At 45.9% G+C, this 24,936-nt stretch overlaps 1 protein-coding gene across 2 annotated transcripts in view; it reads left to right on the forward strand.

Annotated features, from left to right (window-relative positions):
• dnai3 (dynein axonemal intermediate chain 3) overlaps positions 1-24,936 on the forward strand; it is a 142,261-nt gene that overhangs the window by 18,647 nt on the left and 98,678 nt on the right. For both annotated transcript variants that reach the window (XM_063065070.1, XM_063065069.1), the window contains exons 2-3: positions 8,361-8,493; positions 22,060-22,244. In XM_063065070.1, the coding sequence (XP_062921140.1) occupies positions 8,415-8,493; positions 22,060-22,244 (264 nt within the window). In that variant the 5' untranslated portion in view covers positions 8,361-8,414. The remainder of the gene's footprint in view (positions 1-8,360; positions 8,494-22,059; positions 22,245-24,936) is intronic.

A 24,936-nucleotide genomic window follows, 5' to 3' on the forward strand; every position in this document is an offset into this window, starting at 1 on the left:
TCGAGGAACCAACTAGAGAGCAGGCTATTCTGGACTGGGTTTTGAGCAATGAGGAAGGGTTAATTAGCAATCTTGTCGTGAGAGGCCCCTTGAGTAAGAGTGACCATAATATGGTGGAATTCTTCATTAAGATGGAGAGTGACATAGTTAATTCAGAAACAAAGGTTCTGAACTTAAAGAGGGGTAACTTTCAAGGTATGAGACGTGAATTAGCTAAGATAGACTGGCAAATGACACTTAAAGGATTGACAGTGGATATGCAATGGCAAGCATTTAAAGATTGCAGGGATGAACTACAACAATTGTTCATCCCAGTTTGGCAAAAGAATAAATCAAGGAAGGTAGTGCACCCGTGGCTGACGAGAAATTAGAGATAGTATCAATTCCAAAGAAGAAGCATACAAATTAACCAGAAAAAGTGGCTCACCTGAGGATTGGGAGAAATTCAGAGTTCAGCAGAGGAGGACAAAGGGCTTAATTAGGAAGGAGGAAAAAGATTATGAGAGAAAACTGGCAGGGAACATAAAAACTGACTGTAAAAGCTTTTATAGATATGTAAAAAGGAAAAGACTGGTAAAGACAAATGTAGGTCCCCTACAGACAGAAACAGGTGAATTGATTATGGGGAGCAAGGACATGGCAGACCAATTGAATAATTACTTTGGTTCTGTCTTCACTAAGGAGGACATAAATAATCTTCCAGAAATAGTAGGGGACAGAGGGTCCAGTGAGATGGAAGAACTGAGTGAAATACATGTTAGTAGGGAAGTGGTGTTAGGTAAATTGAAGGGATTGAAGGTAGATAAATCCCCAGGGCCAGATGGTCTGCATCCCAGAGTGCTTAAGGAAGTAGCCCAAGAAATAATGGATGCATTAGTGATAATTTTTCAAAACTCATTAGATTCTGGACTAGTTCTCGAGGATTGGAGGGTGGCTAATGTAACCCCACTTTTTAAAAAAGGAGGGAGAGAGAAACCGGGGAATTATAGATCGGTTAGCCTAACGTTGGTGGTGGGGAAACTGCTGGAGTCAGTTATCAAAGATGTGATAACAGCACATTTGGAAAGCGGTGAAATGATCGGACAAAGTCAGCATGGATTTGTGAAAGGAAAATCATGTCTGACGAATCTCATAGAATTTTTTGAGGATGTAACTAGTAGAGTGGATAGGGGAGAACCAGTGGATGTGGTATATTTGGATTTTCAAAAGGCTTTTGACAAGGTCCCACACAGGAGATTAGTGTGCAAACTTAAAGCACACGGTATTGGGGGTGTGGTATTGATGTGGATAGAGAATTGGTTAGCAGACAGGAAGCAAAGAGTCGGAATAAACGGGACCTTTTCAGAATGGCAGGCAGTGACTTGTGGGGTACCGCAAGGCTCAGTGCTGGGACCCCAGTTGTTTACAATATATATTAATGACTTGGATGAGGGAATTAAATGCAGCATCTCCAAGTTTGCGGATGACACGAAGCTGGGCGGCAGTGTTAGCTGTGAGGAGGATGCTAAGAGGATGCAGGGTGACTTGGATAGGTTGGGTGAGTGGGCAAATTCATGGCAGATGCAATTTAATGTGGATAAATGTGAAGTTATCCACTTTGGTGGCAAAAATAGGAAAACAGATTATTATCTGAATGGTGGCCGATTAGGAAAAGGGGAGGTGCAACGAGACCTGGGTGTCATTATACACCAGTCATTGAAAGTGGGCATGCAGGTACAGCAGGCGGTGAAAAAGGCGAATGGTATGCTGGCATTTATAGCGAGAGGATTCGAGTACAGGAGCAGGGAGGTACTACTGCAGTTGTACAAGGCCTTGGTGAGACCACACCTGGAGTATTGTGTGCAGTTTTGGTCCCCTAATCTGAGGAAAGACATCCTTGCAATAGAGGGAGTACAAAGAAGGTTCACCAGATTGATTCCTGGGATGGCAGGACTTTCATATGAAGAAAGACTGGATGAACTGGGCTTGTACTCGTTGGAATTTAGAAGATTGAGGGGGGATCTGATTGAAACGTATAAGATCCTAAAGGGATTGGACAGGCTAGATGCAGGAAGATTGTTCCCGATGTTGGGGAAGTCCAGAACGAGGGGTCACAGTTTGAGGATAGAGGGGAAGCCTTTTAGGACCGAGATTAGGAAAAACTTCTTCACACAGAGAGTGGTGAATCTGTGGAATTCTCTGCCACAGGAAACTGTTGAGGCCAGTTCATTGGCTATGTTTAAGAGGGAGTTAGATATGGCCCTTGTGGCTACGGGGGTCAGGGGGTATGGAGGGAAGGCTGGGGCGGGGTTCTAAGTGGGATGATCAGCCATGATCATAATAAATGGCGGTGCAGGCTCGAAGGGCCGAATGGCCTACTCCTGCACCTATTTTCTATGTTTCTATGTTTCTACCAAAGTTTATAGGAAGAAGGCAGGAGAATAGGGTTGAGAGGAATAATAAATCCGTCATGATGGAATGGTGGAACAGACTCGATGGGCTGAATGACCTAATTCTGCTGCTAGGTTTTATGGTTTTAACAATGGATGCCAGGTTTTGAGACATTGCCTTTTGAAGGTGTCCTGGATGCTGGGGAGGCTGGTGCCTGTGATGGAGTTGGCTGAGTTTTCAACTTTCTGCAGCGTTTTCCGATCCTGTGCAGTGGCCCCTCCGGGCTAGATGTTGATGCAACCAGTTAGAATGTCCTCCATGGTAAATCTGGAAAAATTTAGACCAGAAGACCATAAGACATAGGAGCAGAATTAGGCCATTCAGCCCATCGAGTCTGCTCTGCCGTTCCATCATGGCTGATCCCGGATCCCACTCAACCCTGTACACCTGCCTTCTCACCATATTCTTTGCCATGACTGATCAGAAAACAATCAACTTCAACCTTAAATATACCGATGGACTTGGCCTCCATCACAGTCTGTGGCAGAGCATTCTGCAAATTCACTACACTCTGGCTAAAAAATTCTTCCTTGCCTCTGTTCTAAAGGGCCACCGCTCAATTCTGAGGCTGTGTCCTCTAGTTCTGGATACCCCCACCATAGGAAACATCCTCTCCATATCCACCCTATCTAGTCCTTACAACATTCAGTAGGTTTCAATGAGATACCCAATATTCTTCTACATTCCAGTGAGTACAGGCCCAAAGCTGCCAAACACTCCTCATGCATTAACCCATTCATTCCTGGAATTATCCTCATGAACCTCTTCTGAATTCTCTCCAATGACAACACATTGTTTCTGAGATATGGAGCCCAAAGCAGTTGACAATACTCGTAAGTGCAGCCTGACTAGTGTCTTAACAAGACTCAGCATTATCTCCTTATTTTTATATTCTATTCCCCTTGAAATAAATGCTAACATTGCATTTGCCTTCTTTACCACAGACTCAACCTGTAAATTAACTTTCTGGGAGTCTTGCACGAGGACTCCTAAGTCCCTCTGCACCTCTGATGTTTGAACCTTCTCCCCATTTAGATAATAGTTCACACTATTGTTCCTTTTACCAAAATGCATTATCATACATTTCCCAATGCTAGTTTCCGTCTGCCATTTTTCCAATTTGTCTATATCCTACTACAATCGCATTGCTTCCTCATTACTACCTACCCCTCCACCTATCTTCGTATCATCTACAAACTTTGCCACAAAGCCATCAATTCCATTATCCAAATCATTAACAAACAATGTGAAAACAGTGTCCGTATACTTGCCCCTGAGGAACATCATTAGTCACTGACAGGCAATCAGAAAAAAGCCCTTTTATTCCCACTCGCTGCCTCCTGCCTGTCAGCCATTCCACTATCTATGGTGGCATGGTGCGAAGACAATAACCTATCCCTCAATGTCAGCAAGACGAAGGAATTGGTTATTGACTTCAGAAGGAGTAGCGGACCGTACGACCCAATTTACAAGTGCGCAAGTGGAACAGGTCAAAAGCTTCAAGTTCCTCGGGGTCAATATCACAAATGACCTGACTTAGTCCAACCAAGCAGAGTCCACTGCCAAGAAGGCCCACTAGTGACCTTACTTCCTGAGAAAGCTAAAGAAATTTGGCCTGTCCCCTAAAACCCTCACTAATTTTTATAAGTGCACCGTAGAAAGCATTCTTCTAGGGTGCATCACAGCCTGGTATGGAAGTTGTCCTGTCCAGGACCGGAAGAAGCTGCAGAAGATCATGATCATGGCCCAGCACATCACACAAACCAATCATCCATCCTTGGACTCACTTTACACCGCACGCTGTCGGAGCAGTGCTGCCAGGATAATCAAGGACATGACCCACCCAGCCAACACACTTTTCGTCCCTCTTCCCTTCGGGAGAAGGCTCAGGAGCTTGGACTCATATGGCCAGATTTGGGAACAGCTTCTTTCCAACTGTGATAAGACTGCTGAATGGATCCTGACCCGGATCCGGGCCGTACCCTCCAAATATCCGGACCTGCCTCTTGGTTTTTTTGCACTACCTTACTTTCCATTTTCTATTCTCTATTTATGATTTAAAATTTAAATTTTTAATATTTACTATCGATTTGTACTTCAGGGAGAGGGAAGCGCAGAATCAAATATCGCTGTGATGATTGTACGTTCTAGTATCAATTGTTTGGCGACAATAAAGTATAAAGCATCCCTGCCAGTATCTATCCCGTAGGATCTTATCTTGTTAAGCAGCCTCGTGTGTGGCACCTTATCAAATGCCTTCTGAAAATCCAAGTAAATGACGTCCACTGCCTCTCCTTTGTCCACCCTGCTTGTTACTTCCTCGAAGATCTCTAAAAGATTTATCAGGTTACATTTCCCTGTACAGAAATCATGTTGATTTTGACTTATTTTATCATTAGTCTCCAATTCCCTCGAAACCTCATCCTTAATAATAGACTCCAATACTTTCCCAGTCGCTGAGGTTAGGCTAAGTGGCCTATAATTTCCTTTCATTTGCCTTCCTCCCTTCTTTATGGAGTGGAGCGACATTTGCAATCTTCCAGTCCTCCGGGACCATGCCAGAATCAAGTGATTCTTGAAAGATCATGACCAATGCATTTGTTATCTCTTCAGCAAATTCTTTCAAGACTCGGGGATGTTGTCCATCTGGTCCAGGTGACTTATCCACCTTAAGACTTTTGAGTTTGCCTCGCACTTTTTCATTTGTCATAGCAATGACACTCACTCCTGCTCCCTGACACTCACAGACCTCTGACACACTGCTAGTGTCTTCCACAGTGAGGACAGATGCAAAGTACCCATTGAGTTCATCTGCCATTTCTTTGTCCCCCATTACTACCTCACCAGCATCATTTTCCAGTGGTCCAATATCAACTCTCACCTCACTTTTACTCTTTATATAACTGAAAAAACTTCTAGTATCCTGCTTTACATTATTGGCTAGTCTGCCCTCATATTTCATCTTTTCCCTTCTTATAGACTTTTTTAGTTGCCTTTTGTTGGATTTTAAAAGCTTCCCAATCATCCAACTTCTACTCACTTTTGCTAACTTATATGCCTGTTACTGTTCCGTGTCTCCAAATAAAATAAAAATACTCCCTGAAATTCGCCTGGTATGCTTACAACACTCTCTAAATTTCAACCACAACAACAGCAAAACAGCAGTGGTCCATCAAATCTCTGGACTTTGGAGAAGTTAAGGCTGCATTGATCCCATCTCTCCACTATCGAACTTTATCAGTGGCTCCCTGTTTCATCATCAGCACAAGTACGTCCTTTGTTACCAGTCTCTTTTCCCACCCCTGCTACACTCCAGGATCTTCTCTTTCACTCCAAATTCTAGCACCTTGTGTCAGATTCAGATTCATTTGCTTATCATGTGTACATCAGTGAACTGTGTGGTTTGCATTAACAACCAACACATGCAAGGGTGTGCCGGGGCAGCCCGCGAGCGCTGCAACACAATCCAGCTCCAACATAACGTGCCCACAGTGCTCTGCCGAACAACTCAAAAGATTGCTCAGTTTAGGAGAGTGGGCAAAGAAATGGCAGATGAGATACAATGTTGAGAAATGTACGGTTGTACGTTTTGGAAGAAGAAATAATCGGGCAGATTATTATTTAGATGGGGAGAAAATTCAAAAATCGGAAGTGCAAAGGGACTTGGGGGTCCTCGTGCAGGATACCCTTAAAGTTAACCACCAGGTTGGATCGGTAGTAAGGAAAGCGAATGCTATGTTGGCATTCATTTCAAGAAGAATAGTGTATAAGAGTAAGGAGGTGTTGATGAGGCTCTATGGGGCACTGGTGAGACCTCATTTGGAATATTGTGTGCTGTTTTGGGCCCCCTATCTTAAAAGGGATGTACTGATGTTGGAGAGGGTTCAGAGAAGATTTACGAGGATGATTCCTGGAATGCAGGGGCTAACATATGAGGAGCGTTTGTCAGCTCTTGGACTGTATTCATTAGAATATAGAAGAACGAGAGGGGATCTCATAGAAACATTTCGAATGTTGAAAGGGTTGGACAGAGTAGATGTGGAAAGACTGTTTCCCTTGGTGGGTGAGTCCAGGACAAGAGACCACAGTCTTAGAATTAGAGGGTACCCATTTAAAACAGAGATGTGGAGAAAATTTTTTAGCCAGAGGGTCATGGATTTATGAAATTCGTTGCCACATGCAGCTGTGGGAGCCTGATCATTGAGGGTGTTTAAAGAGGAGATTGATAGGTATCTAATTAGTCAGGGTATCAAGGGATATGGGGGAAAAGCTGGAAATTGGAACTAGATGGGAGAATTGTTTAGCTCATGGTGGAGTGGCGGAGCAGACTCGATGGGCCGAATGGCCTACTTCTGCTCCTTTGTCTTGTGATCTTGTGATTCAAAGGCCCATTTATTATCAAAGAAGAAATGCAGTACACAACTCTGAGATTCATCTTCTCCGGGTAGCATAAAACAAAGAAAAGCTATGGAGGTCATTCAAAGAGAAACGTCAAATCTACCCCCACACAAAAGAAGGAAAGCAATACGAGCATCAACCCCCTCCCCTCCACAAAACGCAATAAGAACATTGACCCCCCCCAAACCCCGTTCCCCCACACAGAACAGGACATCGACCCCCCCAACCCCATTCCCCCACACAAAACAGAATATCGACCACCAAACCCCGGTTCCCCACACAAAACAGAATATCGACCCCCCCTATACCCCATTCCCCCACACAAAACAGAATATTGACCACCAAACCCCATTCCCCCACACAAAACAGAATATCGACCCCCCCTATACCCCATTCCCCCACACAAAACAGAATATTGACCACCAAACCCCATTCCCCCACACAAAACAGAATATCGACCACCAAACCCCGGTCCCCCACACAAAACAGAATATTGACCACCAAACCCCGGTCCCCCACACAAAACAGAATATAGATAGATAGATATACTTTATTAATCCTGAGGGAAATTTGGTTTTGTTACAGCCGCACCAACCAAGAATAGAGTATAAATATAGCAATACAAAAAATCCCAGCAATCAAACACCAAAATGCAAACTATGCCAGATGGAAAATAAGTCCAGGACCAGTCTATTGGCTCAGGGTGTCTGACCCTCCATGGGAGGAGCTGCACGTTCGATGGCCAAAGGCAGGAACGGCCTCCCGTGCCGCCAAGTGTTGTATCACGGTGGAATGTGGCCAAAGTCCAACAGTAAAAAGTTCAATATCCAGTCTGCGAACACATTCCTCGATGGTAATATACCCCGGATTGCACCATCCGTTGTTAGCCAGAACAGTAAGCACCCAACTCCTTTATGTTTACCGGTCTCAACCGCTTATCGACTACCAAACCCTGGTCCTCCACACAAAACAGAACATTGACCCCCCCCCTCCAAACCTCGTTTCCCCACACAAGACAGAATATCGACCACCGAACTCCAGTCTCCCACACAAAAAAAAACAAACCTCAACAAGAATGTTAACCCCTAAACCCTCTCCCCCACACACCAAAACATGAAAGAATGGGCGAAAACACAGAATATAAAAACCATATAAGTGAAAAACACTCCACGGTCCATAAGCGCAATAGTCCAATCCAAAAATGCAGAATCTCGATAGCATCCTCCGACGTCATTGAAAGAGGCACCACTCGAACCACGAGCAAAATAACAGAAAACAAGGCCTATTCGCACCCTCTCCCTCACTTACCCGCACCCCCCTTATTCACTCTCACTGACAAGCCTCCAACTCCACCTCATGGCCTCCTGGACCAGTCTTTGGCCTGGGACTCTCAGACATAAGGTCTTCAATTTGATAGACTGAAGAGTCACTACATGATATTTTTTTCCTTATTACTGCAGTTATGAGCACTGTGACCTTTAACCCTGCCCTGCATATAGGGTGTCTAACTTGCACTGTGTCTGTTTCTGCAGTCTGAGGACAAGAAAGATGACTCCCAAACTTCAAGGCCTTCAACGTCCAAAGATATGAAAGTATTCCCGAAACACTCAGAGAGACGGAAGTCCAAGACGCCATTAAAATCAGCAAGGAAAGCCAAATCTGCTGGTGAGTTGAAGATAAAAAGATTAAAGATGAGCTTTATTTGTCACATGTACATCGAAACATCAAAACATAGTGAAATGCATCATTTGTGTCAACAACCAGCACAGTACAAAAATGTTCCGGGAGCTTGTTGCGAGTTATGGTAAACCATATATATGTTGTAACTAGGTTAACTGCCTGGCACGCCCCTCTGCTGACTGCCCCTGTGGCTCCTCCCACACTCCTGTATAAAGGTGTTTCGCCTTGCCCCTCCCCCTCAGTCCGGGGGCAGACACTCACTGTGGAGGTCGTACTGTACAGCGAATAAAAGCCTTTCAGTATTTTACCCAACCTCAATCTTTTGGCGTTATTGAAGGTGCTTCACAAGTGTCACCTTGCTTCTGGCACCAACACAGCGTGCCCACAACCAACAAACCCTAACTGGTACATCTTTGCAATGTGAGAGGAAACCAGAGCATCTGGAGGGAAAGCACATAATTACAGGGAGGTTGTATGGATTCCTTACGGACAGTGGCAGGAATTGAATGCTGAGCGCTGGTCCTGTAAAGCAGCGGTGCCCAACCACCGGGCCGCAAAGCGTGTGCTACCAGGCCGCGAGGAAACGATATGAGTCAGCTGCACCTTTCCTCATTCCCTGTCACGCACTGTTCAACTTGAACATAGGGTTACCAACTGTCTCGTATTTGCTGGGACATCCTGTATATTGGGCAAAATTGGTTTGTCCCATACGGGACCGCACTTGTCCCGTATTTCCCCCGCTAAGGTAGAGCGTTCCTATGAAACCTTTCATGCCGAAATGGCGTGAAGCGAAGAAGCAATTACCATTAATTTATATGGGAAAAACTTTTGAGCGTTTCCAGACCCAAAAAATAACCTACCAAATCATACCAAATAACACATAAAACCGAAAATAACACTAACATATAGTAAAAGCAGGAATGATATGATAAATACACAGCCTATATAAAGTAGAAATAGTGTATGTACAGTATAGTCGGGAAGATTAAGGCAAAACCGATTTGTGGGAAAAAAATCGGCACGTACACGCATGCGCACGCAGGTGCCCGTGGAAGGCTTCCTGGTCATGGTAGTCTTTCCTGGGGTAAGCACAAGTGTCCCGGGATTTGACTGCTACTTTTGTCCCTTATTTGGGAGTGAGAAAGTTGGCTATCCTAACTGTAAAACATGTTTAGGTGAGTTTAACCCTACTTGAACACCACCCACCCCACCCGGTCGGCCGGTCCGCAAGAATATTGTCAATATTAAACCGGTCTGCAGTGCAAAACAGGTTGGGGAGCCCTGCTGTAAAGTATTATGCCAGCTGCTGTGCCACTGTGCCACCTGAGATGGAAACCGTCCATTCTGCCCAACCTGTCCATGTCGACCCTGCCTACCTGAGCTGATAACATCTCCTCCTCACTGACAGTTTACAAAAATCATTAGCTTTATTTGTCCCATGTACAGCAAAACATTGAAGCACAGTCCGAAGATGTGCTGGGGCAGCCAGCGAGTCTCACTGCACTTCTGCGGCCAGCGTAGGATGGCCACAACTCACTAAGTCTAAACTGTACATCTTTGAAACCTGGGGAGAAACCAGAGCAGTCACGGGGAGAATGTGCAAACTCCTTACAGAACTGCTACACTAGGGTGCCATTCTCACAAAGAGTCTCGACCCAAAACGTTGGCTGTCACTGGCTTTTCACTGTAGCTTGGTGCACATGACAATAATAAATTGCTCATTTCCCTCTGTAGATGCTTCCTGACTCCTGAATTCCTCCAGATTTCCAGCATCTGTGGTCTCTCTTGTGTCATAAGACCGCAAGATATAGGAACATCCATTTGGCCCATCGAGTCTGCTCCGCCATTTCATTACAGCTAATCCATTTTCCTTCTCAGCCCCAATCTCCTGTCTTCTCCCCTATCCCTTCATGCTCTGACCGATCAAGAATCTATCAATCTCTGCCCTAAGTATACATAAAGACTTGGCCTCTACAGCTGCCTGTGACAAAAAATTCCACAGATTCACCACTCTCTGGCTAAAGCAATTCCTCCTCATCTCCGTTCTAAATAGATGTCGCTCTATTCTGAAGCTGTGTCCTCTGGCCTTAGACTCTCCCCCATAGGAAACATCCTCTCCACAGCCACTCTATTGAACCTTTCAACATTCAATAGATTCCAATGAGTTTCCCGCCTCATTCTTCTGAATTCCTGTGAGTACAGACCGAGACCCATCAAATGCTGCTCATACAATAAGCATTTCCTTCCCTGAATCATTCTCGCAAACCTCCCTTGAACCCTCTCCAATATCAGCACGTCCTTTCTTAGATAAGGGGCCCAACAGTCGTTGATTGGAGTACTGCACTGATGCAACAGAAGCATTCCCGTGTGGGTCCAGTGAAGAGCTTTAAGAACCCAGTCTCTATAAAACAGAGGTACCGTCTAGTGGAGTGGTCACTGTGGGAGCGGTCGTCGTCGGAGTGGTCTGAGGCAGAGTAGTGAGGCTTCGGCTCAACAAGGCTTCAGTGAGATTGGGCGGAGGCAAGGTAGGGAGGCAGGTTAATTCCTTATTTCTTATTTAAATCTTGAGAGGATAATTGTATGTCTACAGAGCCAGTGTTCTGTTCTGGGTATCAGATATGGGATTTCCAGGAGACTTCCAGCCTCCCCGGTGGCCACATCTGTACCAGGTGCATCGAGATACGGTTCCTTAGAGACCGTGTTAGGGAACTGGAGCTGTGGATCGATGACCTTCGGCTTGTTAGGGAAAGTGAGGCAGTGATAGACGGGAACTACAGGAAGGTAGTCACCCCAGGGCTACAGGAAACAGATAAATGGAAGACTGTCAAGAGGGGGAAGGGAGAATGTCAGATAGTGGAGAACACCCCTATGGCCGTCCCCTCTCAAAAATAAGTACATTTTAAGTACTGTTGGTGGGGGGAGACAACCTACATGGGAGAAGCAACAGTAGCTGTGCCTCTGGCAATGAGATTGGCCTTGTAGCTCAGAAGGGTAGGGATTTGAATGGAATTGACCTTATTTCTTACATCCTTTACGTACATGAGGAGCAAAAATCTTTATGTTACGTCTCCGTCTGAATGTGTAATTTATACTAATTTGTAATAAATAGTGTGTACAAAAGGACAGTCAATATAACATAGAAATACAATTGTATCAGTGTGAATTGATCAGTCTGATGGCCTGGTGGAAGAAGCTGTCCCGGAGCCTGTTGGTCCTGGCTTTTATGCTGCGGTACCATTTCCCAGATGGTAGCAGCTGGAATAGATTGTGGTTGGGGTGACTCAGTTCCTTTGAGCCTTTTTTACACACCTGTCTCTGACAATGTCCTGTATAGTGTGAAGTTCACAACCAGATGCACTGGGCTGTCCGCACCACTCTCTGCAGAGTCCTGTGATTGAGGGAAGTACAGTTCCCATACCAGAGCACATAAAGGGGCTCTCAATTGTGCCCCTGTAGAAAGTCCTTAGGATTTGGGGACTCATGCCAAACTTCTTCAACTGTCTTGAGGTGCAAGAGACGCTGTTGTGTTTTTTTCACCACACAGCTGTTGTGTACAGACCACGTGAGGTCCTCGGTGTTGAGTATGCCGAGGAATTTAAAGCTGTTTACCCTCTCAACCCCAGCTCCATTGATGTCAATAGGGATTAGCCTGTCTCCATTCCTCCTGTAATCCACAACCAGCTCCAATGTTTCTGCGATGTTGAGGGAGAGGTTGTTTTCTTGACACCACTGTATCAGGGTGATGACTTCCTCTCTGTACGCTGCCTCATTATTATTTGAGATTAGGCCAATCAATATAATATCATCAGCAAATTTAATTAGCAGACTGGAGCTGTGGGTGGCGACCAGTCATGGGTATATAGAGAGTAAAGGAAGGGGTTTAGGACACAGCCCTGAGGGGCTCCTGTGTTGAGAGTCAGAGGGGTGGAGGTGAGGGAGCCCACTCTTACCACCTACTGGTGATCTGACAGGAAGTCCAGGATCCAGCTGCACAAGGGAGGGTCAAGGCCGAGGTCTCTGAGCTTCTTGTCAAGCCTGGAGGGAATTATGGTGTTGAATGCTGAACTGTAATCCAAGGACAGCATTCTCACATAAATATCCTTATTCTCCAGAGGTGTAAGGACAGTGGGTAGAGCTGTGGCTATTGTGTCATCTGTTGATTGTATCAGTAGGCGAATTGTAGGGGTCCAGTTTGGGTGGTAGCATGCTGAAGATGGAGTCCTTGACCAGCCTCTCAAAGCGTTTGCTCATTATTGATGTGAGTGTGCCAGGATGCCAGTCGTTCAGACATGTTACTGAAGAGCATGGCAGCAGTAATAGTGGTCTCTGTCCTCGGGGTCAGAAAGGTGATTCTGTGGATGCAAAAAGGAAACATGGATGGTAGTTTGCCTCCCAGGTGCCAGAATCTGCTACGTTTCTGAACATGTCCTCAATATCCTGAAAAAGGAGTGTGAGCATCAAGAAGTTGTGATACACATTGGCACCAATGACATATTTAGAAAAAGGGAGGAGGTCCTGAAAACAGAATACAGAGAGTTAGGAAGGAATCTCAGGATTGCTGACTGTGCCACGCGACAGTGAGGATAGGAATAGAATGAGGTGACAGATAAATGTGTGGCTGAAGAATTGGAGTAGGTGGCAGGGATTCAGATTTCTGGACAATTGGGACCTCTTCTAGGGCAGGTGGGACCTGTACAAAAGGGATGGGTTGCCCTTGAATCCGAGGGGGACCAATATTGTTGCGGGCAGGTTTACCTGAGCTGTTGGGAGTGTTTTAAACTAATATGGCAGGAAGATGGGAACCAGAATGATGGAGCTGAGGATGAGCCAACAGGTTTACAAGTAGATGATGGGTGTAACATGAATATAAAGAAGGACGAACCAATGATTGGGTACAAATGCATTTAGAGCAAAGAGATTGTACCAAAGAGGCAAAATTCAAAGGGGTGAAAAATGCAGGTGCTGTATTTAAATGTGTACAGCATTTAGAATAAGGTGGGTGAACTCGTCGTGCAATTAGAGGTTGGTCAGTATGACGTTGTGGGCATCACTGAGTCGTGGCTGAAAGAATGCTAGAGTTAGGAGCTTAATATTAAAGGGTATGCTTTAAGTTGAAAGGTCAGGCAGGAAGGCATAGGTGGTGGTGTGGCTCTGTTGGTAAGAGATGGAATTCCATCTTTAGAAAGAGGTGACATAGGGTCAGAGACTGCTAACTCTTTGAAGGTGGAGTTAAGAAGGGTAAACAAACATTATGGGAATCATATATAGTTCTCCAAATAGTAGCCAAGGTATGGGGTTGAGATTACAAAGGGAGCTGGAAAAGGCATGTAATAAGGGTAATGTCACAATCGTAATGGGGGACTTCAGTCTGCAAGAGGATTGGGAAAATAAAGTTGGTCTCGGACTGCAAGAGGAAGAATTTGTTGAATGCCTATGAGATGGCTTTTTAGAGCAGCTTGTGCTTGAGCCTACTCGGGGAAAGGCTATTTTAGATTGGGCGTTGTGTAATAACCCCAGTCTAATTAGTCAGCTTAATGTAAAGGAACCCTTAGGAGACTGTGATCATAATATGACTGAATTCGTACTGCAGTTTGAGAGGCAGAAGCATAAGACACATATATCTGTATCACAATGGAATAAAGGGGATTACAGAGACATGAGAGAGGAGCTTGTCCAGGTGGATTGGAGGAGGATACTGGCAGGGATGATTGCAGAGCAGAGATGGCTGAGGTTTCTGGGAGTAGTTCACAAGGCGCTGGATAGATATGTCCCACAGAAGAAGTTCTCAAATGGCAATGAGTGGGAAGTTGAATGATTGAGAAGCTTTTAATATCCAACAAAAGGCAACTAAAAAAGCTATCAGAAGGGAAAAGATGAAATATAAGGGTAAACTAGCCAATAATGTAAAATGGGATACCAAAAGTTTTTCAGTTATGTAAAGAGTAAAAGGGAGGTGAGAGTTGATGCTGGACCACTGGAAAATGATGCTGGTGAGGTAGTAATGGGAGACAAAGAAATGACAGACGAAGTTAATGAGTACTTTGTGTCTGTCTTCACTGTGGAAGACACTAGCAGTGTGCTGCAGGTCTGTAGGTGTCAGGGAGCAGGGGTGAGTGCCATTGCTATCACAAAGGAAAAAAGTGTGAGGCAAACTCAAGGGTCTTAAGGTGGATAAGTCACCTGGACCAGATGGACTACATCCCGGAGTCCTGAGAGAGGTTGCTGAAGTGGTAATTGATCATTATTTTTCAAGAATCACTTGATTCCGGCATGGTCGGAGGACTGGAAGATTGCAAATGTCACTCCACTCTTTAAGAAGGGAGGAAGGCAAAAGAAAGGAAATTATAGGCCAGTTAGCCTAACGTCAGTGGTTGCAAAAGTGTTGGAGTCTATTATTAAGGATGAGGTTTCGGGGTACTTGGAGACTAATGATAAAATAAGTGAAAGTCAGCACGGTTTCTGTAAAGAGAAATCTTGCCTGACAAATCTGTTAGAGTTCTTTGAGGAAGTAACAAGCAGGGTGGACAAAGGAGAGGCAGTGGATGTCATTTACTTGGATTTTCAAAAGGCGTTTGATAAGGTGCCACACATGAGGCTGCTTAACAAGATAAATTCCTATGACGTTACAGGAAAGATACTGGCATGGATAGCAGAATGCCTGACAAGCAGGAGGTAGCGAGTGGGAATCAAAGGGGCCTTTTCTGGTTGGCTGCCAGTAACTAGTGGTGTTCCTCAGGGGTCAGTATTGGGACTGCTACTTTTCACATTGTTTGTCAATGATTTGGATAATGGAAATCTGTAGGAAGAGGTGCAGTCGACGTTTCAGGCCGAGACCCTTCGTCAGGACTAACTGAAGGAAGAGTGAGTAAGGGATTTGAAAGTTGGAGGGGGAGGGGGAGATCCAAAATGATAGGAGAAGACAGGAGGGGGAGGGATGGAGCCGAGAGCTGGACAGGTGATTGGCAAAAGGGGATACGAGAGGATCATGGGACAGGAGGTCCGGGAAGAAAGACAAGGAGGGGGGGGACCCAGAGGATGGGCAAGAGGTATATTCAGAGGGACAGAGGGAGAAAAAGGAGAGTGAGAGAAAGAATGTGTGCATAAAAATAAGTAACAGATGGGGTACGAGGGGGAGGTGGGGCCTTAGCGGAAGTTAGAGAAGTCGATGTTCATTCCATCAGGTTGGAGGCTACCCAGACGGAATATAAGGTGTTGTTCCTCCAACCTGAGTGTGGCTTCATCTTTACAGTAGAGGAGGCCGTGGATAGACATGTCAGAATGGGAATGGGATGTGGAATTAAAATGTGTGGCCACTGGGAGATCCTGCTTTCTCTGGCGGACAGAGCGTAGGTGATCAGCAAAGCGGTCTCCCAGTCTGCTTCGGGTTCGCCAATATATAGAAGGCCACATCGGGAGCACCGGACGCAGTATATCACCCCAGTCGACTCACAGGTGAAGTGTTGCCTCACCTGGAAGGACTGTTTGGGGCCCTGAATGGTGGTAAGGGAGGAAGTGTAAGGGCATGTGTAGCACTTGTTCCGCTTACATGGATAAGTGCCAGGAGGGAGATCAGTGGGGAGGGATGGGGGGGACGAATGGACAAGGGAGTTGCGTAGGGAGCGATCCCTGCGGAATGCAGAGAGAGGGGGGGAGGGAAAGATGTGCTTAGTGGTGGGATCCCGTTGCAGGTGGCAGAAGTTACGGAGAATAATATGTTACCAACTTACTCCAGTTGGCTTTAGGATTCGTTTCCAAGCCTCTCAATTTGGACCTTCTGAGGATCCCAGGTACTCACATTTTATTGACTCTGCCTCTCGCCGCTTCTCCCGTCAAGCTCTGAAGGCGACTCTCTCCGCCATGAGGAGGTACTTGGTGTCCCTATCCCAGACCCTTCCACACCTTCGGGACACTTTCTTCGCCGTCTGTAATGGTTCTACCCGTTATTTCATCCTCCGTCGGATTCACGCCTGCAATCGCCGTTTTTTTGACTTTGTCATGTTAGGCAAAGATCGCAAGATCCTACATCTACGGTCTCCAGAACCTGCTGGCCCTGAAACTAGCAGGCATGAACTTCAGATTGCGGCCCCTGCCATTGATCTCGCCGGCTCCAACACCTCAGGGCATATTCAAAACCCGGACTCCAGCAACGACCATGGACACATTCAAAGTGATTGCGCAACCACCAACTGCGACTCCAGCCTTGAACTCCAGGCCGGGTCTTTATTGCTGCTATTGTGACTCCCGTCTCCCCTTCCCCCACCAATACTCTGCAACCTCATCTCCCTTAGATCCCACCGTCAACTCCTGGGCCCTCAGAGGCTCCATCTTCCTCTCACCCCAACCCTCCCCTCTCCACTGACACCCCCAGCTTCCCCCCTCCCCCCTCTGATCCCAGCTCTCATCCGTGCTGGGTCTTTACCATCCCCTCCGACCTTCAGCTGTCGGAGGCAGATCGCTCTGTCCTCAGTAAGGGCCTCACCTTTGTCCCCCTTCGCCCACACCTCAGCGAGTTCTGCATTCGCCATGATGCAGAACTTTTCTTCCGCCGTCGCCGTCTCCGTCTCCGAGCCTACGTCTTCGGCAAGGACTCTTCCACCCCCACCGATGACCCCTTCTCCCATCTTCAACCCTCCTCTTCTTCATGGACACCCCGCTCTGGTCTTCTGCCTGCTCTGGATCTCTTTATCGCTAATTGCTGACGGGACATCAACCGTCTCGACTTCACCGCACCTTGTCCCCATTCCAACCTCACTCCTTCGGAACGCTCTGCTCTCCACTCCCTCCGCACTAATCCTAACCTTATTATTAAACCCGCCGATAAGAGGGGTGCTGTTGTAGTCTGGCGTACTGACCTCTACCTTGCCGAGGCACAGCGACAACTCGCGGATACCTCCTCTTATTTACCCCTCGATCGTGACCCCACTAAGGAGCACCAGGCCATTGTCTCCCACACCATCACCGACTTTATCCGCTCAGGGGATCTCCCATCCACTGCTACCAACCTTATAGTTCCCACACCTCGCACTTCCCGTTTCTACCTCCTACCCAAGATCCACAAACCTGCCTGTCCTGGCCGACCTATTGTCTCAACTTGCTCCTGCCCCACCGAACTAATTTCTGCATACCTCGACACGGTTTTATCACCCCTTGTTCAATCCCTTCCGACCTATGTTCGTGATACTTCTCACGCTCTTAAACTTTTCGATGATTTTAAGTTCCCTGGCCCCCACCACTTTATTTTCACCATGGATGTCCAGTCCCTATATACTTCCATCCCCCATCAGGAAGGTCTCAAAGCTCTCCGCTTCTTTTTGGATTCCAGACCTAATCAGTTCCCCTCTACCACCACTCTGCTCCGTCTAGCGGAATTAGTCCTTACACTTAATAATTTCTCCTTTGGCTCCTGCCACTTCCTCCAAACTAAAGGTGTAGCTATGGGCACCCGTATGGGTCCTAGCTATGCCTGCCTTTTTGTTGGGTTTGTGGAACAATCTATGTTCCGTGCCTATTCTGGTATCTGTCCCCCACTTTTCCTTCACTACATCGACAACTGCATTGGCGCTGCTTCCTGCACACATGCAGAACTCGTTGACTTTATTAACTTTGCCTCCAACTTTCACCCTGCCCTCAAGTTTACCTGGTCCATTTCCGACACCTCCCTCCCCTTTCTAGATCTTTCTGTCTCTGTCTCTGGAGACAGCTTATCCACTGATGTCTACCATAAGCCTACTGACTCTCACAGCTATCTGGACTATTCCTCTTCTCACCCTGTCTCTTGCAAAAACGCCATCCCCTTCTCGCAATTCCTCCGTCTCTGCCGCATCTGCTCTCAGGATGAGACTTTTCATTCTAGGACGAGGGAGATGTCTTCCTTTTTTAAAGAAAGGGGCTTCCCTTCCTCCACTATCAACTCTGCTCTTAAACGCATCTCCCCCATTTCACGTACATCTGCTCTCACTCCATCCTCCCATCACCCCACTTGGAATAGGGTTCCCCTGGTCCTCACCTACCACCCCACCAGCCTCCGGGTCCAACATATTATTCTCCGTAACTTCCGCCACCTCCAATGGGATCCCACCACTAAGCACATCTTTCCCTCCCCCCCCCCGCATTCCGCAGGGATCGCTCCCTACGCAACTCCCTTGTCCATACGTGCCCCCCATCCCTCCCCACTGATCTCCCTCCTGGCACTTATCCGTGTAAGCGGAACAAGTGCTACACATGCCCTTACACTTCCTCCCTTACCACCATTCAGGGCCCCAAACAGTCCTTCCAGGTGAGGCAACACTTCACCCGTGAGTCGACTGGGGTGATATACTGCGTCTGGTGCTCCCGATGTGGCCTTTTATATATTGGCGAGACCCGATGCAGACTGGGAGACCGCTTTGCTGAACACCTACGCTCTGTCCACCAGAGAAAGCAGGATCTCCCAGTGGCCACACATTTTAATTCCACGTCCCTTTCCCATTCTGACATGTCTATCTACAGTCTCCTCTACTGTAAAGATGAAGCCACACTCAGGTTGGAGGAACAACACCTTATATTCCGTCTGGGTAGCCTCCAACCTGATGGCATGAACATCGACTTCTCTAACTTCCGCTAAGGCCCCACCTCCTCCTCGTACCCCATCTGTTACTTATTTTTATGCACACATTCTTTCTCTCACTCTCCTTTTTCTCCCTCTATCCCTCTGAATATACCTCTTGCCCATCCTCTGGGTCCCCCCCCCTTGTCTTTCTTCCCGGACCTCCTGTCCCATGATCCTCTCGTATCCCCTTTTGCCTATCACCTGTCCAGCTCTTGGCTCCATCCCTCCCCCTCCTGTCTTCTCCTATCATTTTGGATCTCCCCCTCCCCCTCCAACTTTCAAATCCCTTACTCACTCTTCCTTCAGTTAGTCCTGACGAATGGTCTCGGCCTGAAACGTCGACTGTACCTCTTCCCACAGCTGCTGCCTGGCCTGCTGCGTTCACCAGCAACTTTGATGTGTGTCGCTTGAATTTCCAGCATCTGCAGAATTCCTGTTGTTTGTGTATAATGGAAATGATGGTTTTGTGGCAAAGTTTGCGATGATACGAAGATAGGTGGAGGGGTAGGTAGTGCTGAGGAAGCAATGTGATTGCAGCAGGACTTAGACAAATTGGAAGAATGGGCAAAAAGGTGGCAGATGGAATTCAATGTTGGGAAATGTACGATAATGCATTTTGGTAAAAGAAACAATAGTGCGGACTATTATCTAAATGAGGAGAAGGTTCAAACATCAGAGGTACAAAGGAACTTGGGAGTCCTTATGCAAGACTCCCAGAAAGTTAATTTACAGGTTGAGCCTGTGTTAAAGAAGGCAAATGCAATGTTGGCATTTATTTCAAGGGGAATAGAATATAAAGGCAATGAGATAATGTTGAGCCTTTAGAAGACACTAGTCAGGCCGCACTTGGAGTATTGGCAATAGTTTTGGACCCCATATCTCAGAGAGTCCAGATGAGGTTCACAAAGATGATGCTGGGAATGAAGGGGTTAATGTCTGAGGAGCATTTGGCATCTTTGGGCCTGTACTCACTGGAATTTAGAAGAATGCGTGGGGATCTCATTGAAACCTGTAAGGTGGATGTAGACAGGATGTTTCCTATGGTGGGGATATTCAGAGCTGGAGGGCACGGCCTCAAAATTAAGGGGTGACCTTATAGAACAGAGGTAAGGCATCAAAAGATAGGGCAAGAAGGTTATGGGGTTTAGTGGGATCCGGGATTTGCCATGATGGGATGGCAGAGCAGACTTGATGAGCTGAATGGCCTAATTCTGCTCTTATGGTCTTAAAACTGCTCACAATACTCCAAGTGAGGCTTCGCCAACGCTTTATGAAGTATCAATATTACATCCTTTCTTTGATATTCTAATTCCCTGGAAGGACCAGAAAGACAACAAACAGTATACTGTTGTATCTGACATTCCCAACCTGGGGACAAACCTCAATCATCAACACTCGTGCAGTTTGGTGGCACTTTACTCAAGGAAATTTGGGCTCCAGTAATTCAGAATCAGTTTTATAATCACTGTCTTATATGATGTGAAATTTGTTATTTTGTGGTGGGCACGTGGCCAAGTGGTTAAGGCATTCGACTAGCGATCTGAAGGTTGTGGGTTCGAGTCCCAGCTGAGGCAGCGTGCTGTGTCCTTGAGCAAGACACTTAACCACACATTGCTCTGCGATGACACTGGTGCCAAGCTGTATCGGCCCTTGCCCTTCCCTTGGACAACATCGATGTCATGGAGAGGGGAGACTTGCAGCATGGGCAACCGCTGGTCTTCCATACAACCTTGCCCAGGCCTGCGCCCTGGAGAGTGAAGACTTTCCAGGCGCAGATCCATGGTCTCGCAAGACTAACAGATGCTGTAGTACTGTGCAAAGATGTAGAATTCTGCTAAATTACAAAATAAATGGTGTACATAAATGAGGAATAACAAGGCAGCAAATCATAAACTTAAGAGATTCTGCAGGTGCTGGAAATCCAGAGCAACACACTCAAAATACTACAGGAACTCAGCAGGTCAGGCAGTATCTATGGAAATGATAAACAGTTGACGTTTTGGCCCAAACCCCTTCATCAGGACTGGGAAGAAAGGAGGAAGAAGCCAGAGATACTGCCCATAAATGCTGATCACTTACGCAGAGCATCTTTGCAGAGATACTGCATAGATCTCTGTATATCTGCAGCTCTTTGTATGTGTTGCTCTGTGATTTTGATGTTATTCATTCTATAGGAGAAGTCATCTTCCACTAATTGATCCCCCTCCTCTTTCCCTTGGTTCCATCGTTCACTGTCCAGAGAGAATGATGGGGGTGGGGGGGAATTTGATTATGCTGGATGCATTACTGAGGCAGAGAGAAGTGTGGACAGAGCCCTTGGAGGGGAGGTTGCTTTCTGGGATGTGCCGAGCACTGCGGTTTCTTGTGGTCATGCACAGAGCAATTGCCATAAGTAGTCTCTAGTTATATCCCTGAAGGGATTGTTATCACAGGAAGTGTATTTTCTGACTTACGGGCAAACTGGATTTAAGGGCATCTGTGAAAATTGAACCCGTTCATTACCTAGGGCAGCCACCACCCAGATCATGCTCTCTTCTCCCTGCTGTCATCAGGAAGAAGCTACGGGAGCCTCAGGACTCACACCACCAGGCTCAGGAACAAACAGTCAGAGGGGAGAGCTTCACTCACCCCAACACTGAACTGTCCCCATAACCTGTGGACTCATTTTCAAGGTCTCTTCATCGCATGCCCTCGATATTTATTGTTTATTTATTTATTATTATTTAAAATTTTTGTATTTGCCCAGATTGTTGTCTTTTGCACACTGGTTATCCAACTTGTTGTGTGTGGACTTTGGGTGATTCTATTATGTTTCTTTTCATCTACAGTGAAGCCCGCAAGAAAATGATTCTCAGGGTCATAGATAGTAACATATCTGTACTTGGGTGATAAATTTACTTTGAACTTTGATTTTCTGCTGCTAAGCAGTATGTGAGATTAGAAATCCATGTCTTTCTTTACAGTGTTCACTGAAGCCGTGGCCCCTCTCTATCTCACCTCCAAGACTCAGGAAATCTTTCAATGTGTAATTGACCGGGACGTCACCCAGGAGAAGCCATACAAGTTAATCAAAAAGGAGTTCATCATCGATGACATGAAGACAAGGGCAGCTGTGTCTGATTTCCATCCCTACAAGCACCCAATCATGGTTGGTACTGAGTTAAGTTCAAATTCAACCATACCCATGTATAGTATACCCCCAAACAAAACAATGTTCCTCTGGACCAAGGTGCACAACACAGTACATATAACTCACACACAACACATAAAGTAATATTACCCCAAGTAAACTAACAAATAATAAGGTGCATATACGATACAAGTTTAAAAAGTACACTGTATAACACTACTGGTGCTTCATGTGTGATGAGGTCTATGATGAGAGTCATTCGTGGTGGCAGGGATTCAGTCATATTATGTCCCGGGAGAAGTAGCTGTTTCCCACCCAAACAGTTATTGACCTAATGCCATGTTACCTCCTGCCTGATGGTAGGGGGTCAAAGAGATTGTTGGACAGATGGGAGGGATCATTGACAATGCTAAGGGGCCTGCGCGTGCAGTGCTCATTATAGATATCTCGAGTAAGTTGAAGAGAGAACCCCAACGATCCTGTCAGAGGTTCTCGCATTCCTTGAGGACTTCATAGAATGCATCTGTGATGGCTTTCTTGAACAGCATGTTACTGAACCTACAAGGGAACGTGCTATCTTAGATCTGGTCTTGTGCAATGAGACAGGGAAAATTAGTGATCTTGTAGTTAGGGATCCTCTTGGAAAGAGTGATCACAGTATGATTGAAGTTCTTGTACAAATGAAGGGTGAAATAGTTTGACCTAAAACCAGTGTATTATGCCTAAACAATGGAGACTACAATGGGATGAGGGAGGATTTGGCAAGTGTAGAGTGGGAATATGGGCTATATGGTGGGACAGTTGAGGAAAAGTGGAAGACTTTCAAAGAGATTTTTCATGGTACTCAACAAAAGTATATTCCAGTTAAAAGCAAGGACAGTGAGGGTGGGGAGAGCCAGCCTTGGATAACTAAGGAAATAAAAGAAGTCATCAAACTAAAAGCTCGTGCATACAAAGTCACCAAGAGTAGTGGGAAACTGGAAGATTGGGAAAACTTTAAAAGCAACAAAGAACCACTAAGTGAGCAATAAAGAAAGAGAAGACAGATTATGAAAATAAACTACCACAAATATAAAAACAGGTAGTAAATTTTTTATAATTATATAAATCGGAAAAGGGTGGCTAAAGTGAATGTAGGTTCCTTGGAGAACGAGAAGCTGGAATTGATATTGGGTAATGAGGAATTGGCGGAGACTTTGAATGACTATTTTGTGTCAGTCTTCAAGGTGGAGGACGTAGCTAACATGCCAAAGAGAGATGTTATATATGCAATAGGAAGTAAGGACCTCGATACAATAGCTATCACTGAAGAGGCAGTGCTGAGCAAACTTGTGGGCCTGAAGATAGACAAGTCCCCTCGTCCTGATGGAATGCATCCCAGGGTGCTGAAAGAAATGGCAGACGTTATAGTCGAGGCTTTGGTGATAATTTACCAAAATTCTCCGGACTCTGGGCAGGTCCCAGTGGATTGGAAGACGGTGAATGTCACACCACTGTTTAAAACAGTATGTAGGCAAAAGGCAGGTAACTATAGGCCAGTCAGTTTAACATCTGTAGTTGGGGAAAATGCTTGAAGCTATCATTAAAGAAGAAATAGCAAGGCATCTGGAAAGAAATGGATCCATCAGGCAGACGCAACATGAATTCAGAAAAGACAAGTGCTGTTTGACTGGAGTTCTTTGAGGATTTAATGAGTGTAGTGGATAGAGGGGATCAGATGGACATAATTTACTTGGATTTCCAGAAGGCGTTCCATAAGGTGCCATGTAAAGAGTTATCCATAAGATAAAGATGCATAGAGTTTTGGGTGATGTATTAGCATGGACAGAGGAATAGTGGACCAATATAAAGCAGAGATTTGGAATACATGGGTGTTACTCTGGTTGGCAATCAGTGGTGAGCAGTGTGCCACAGGGGTGATGCTGGCCCCACAACTGTTCACAATATACATTAATGATCTGGAAGAGGGGACAGAGTGTAGTGTATCTGATTTTGCCTGTGGCACTGAATTGAGTGGAAAAGTAAATTGTACAGAAGATACAGAGAGTCTGCAGAGGGATATAGATAGGTTAAGTGAGTGGGCAAGGGTCTGGATAATGGAATACAGGTTTCCCCCGCCATCCAAAGGTAGAGCGTTCCTGTGAAACGGTTTGTAAGCCGAAATGTCGTAAAGCGAAAAAGCAATTACCATTTAATTATATGGGAAAATTTTGTGAGCGTTCGCAGGCCCAAAAAAAACCTACCAAATCATGCCAAATAACACATAAAGCCTAAAATAACAGTCACATATAGTAAAAGCAGGAATAATATGATAAATACACAGCCTATATAAAGTAGAAATACTTTTCCACAATCGTTACTGAGCTGTTCACCAAAGCGAAAATCTCACGCAAGCGCTCTCGGCAGAAAATCTCACGCAAGCGCTGTTGGCAAAAACACCGCGCAAGCGCTCTCCAGTAACCTTTAAGCTATGAAGCTGCCAAATCATACCAAATAACACGTAAAAATACACAGCCGATATAAGGTAGAAATAATGTATGTACAGTGTAGTATCACTTACTGGAATCGGGAAGACAAGACAAAGCACACTGATGATGGTGTGTTAGGCTGAGTCGTCAGAGGCTGGGGTGGTGCAATGGCCCCCACCGTCCAGGCCGCCGACCGATACATTGCCGCGAAGCATGCAGGGGTCCAGCGGTAGCCGGGAGGC

Source organism: Mobula hypostoma, chromosome 12, assembly GCF_963921235.1.
Source record: "Mobula hypostoma chromosome 12, sMobHyp1.1, whole genome shotgun sequence".
Taxonomy (NCBI): domain Eukaryota; kingdom Metazoa; phylum Chordata; class Chondrichthyes; order Myliobatiformes; family Myliobatidae; genus Mobula; species Mobula hypostoma.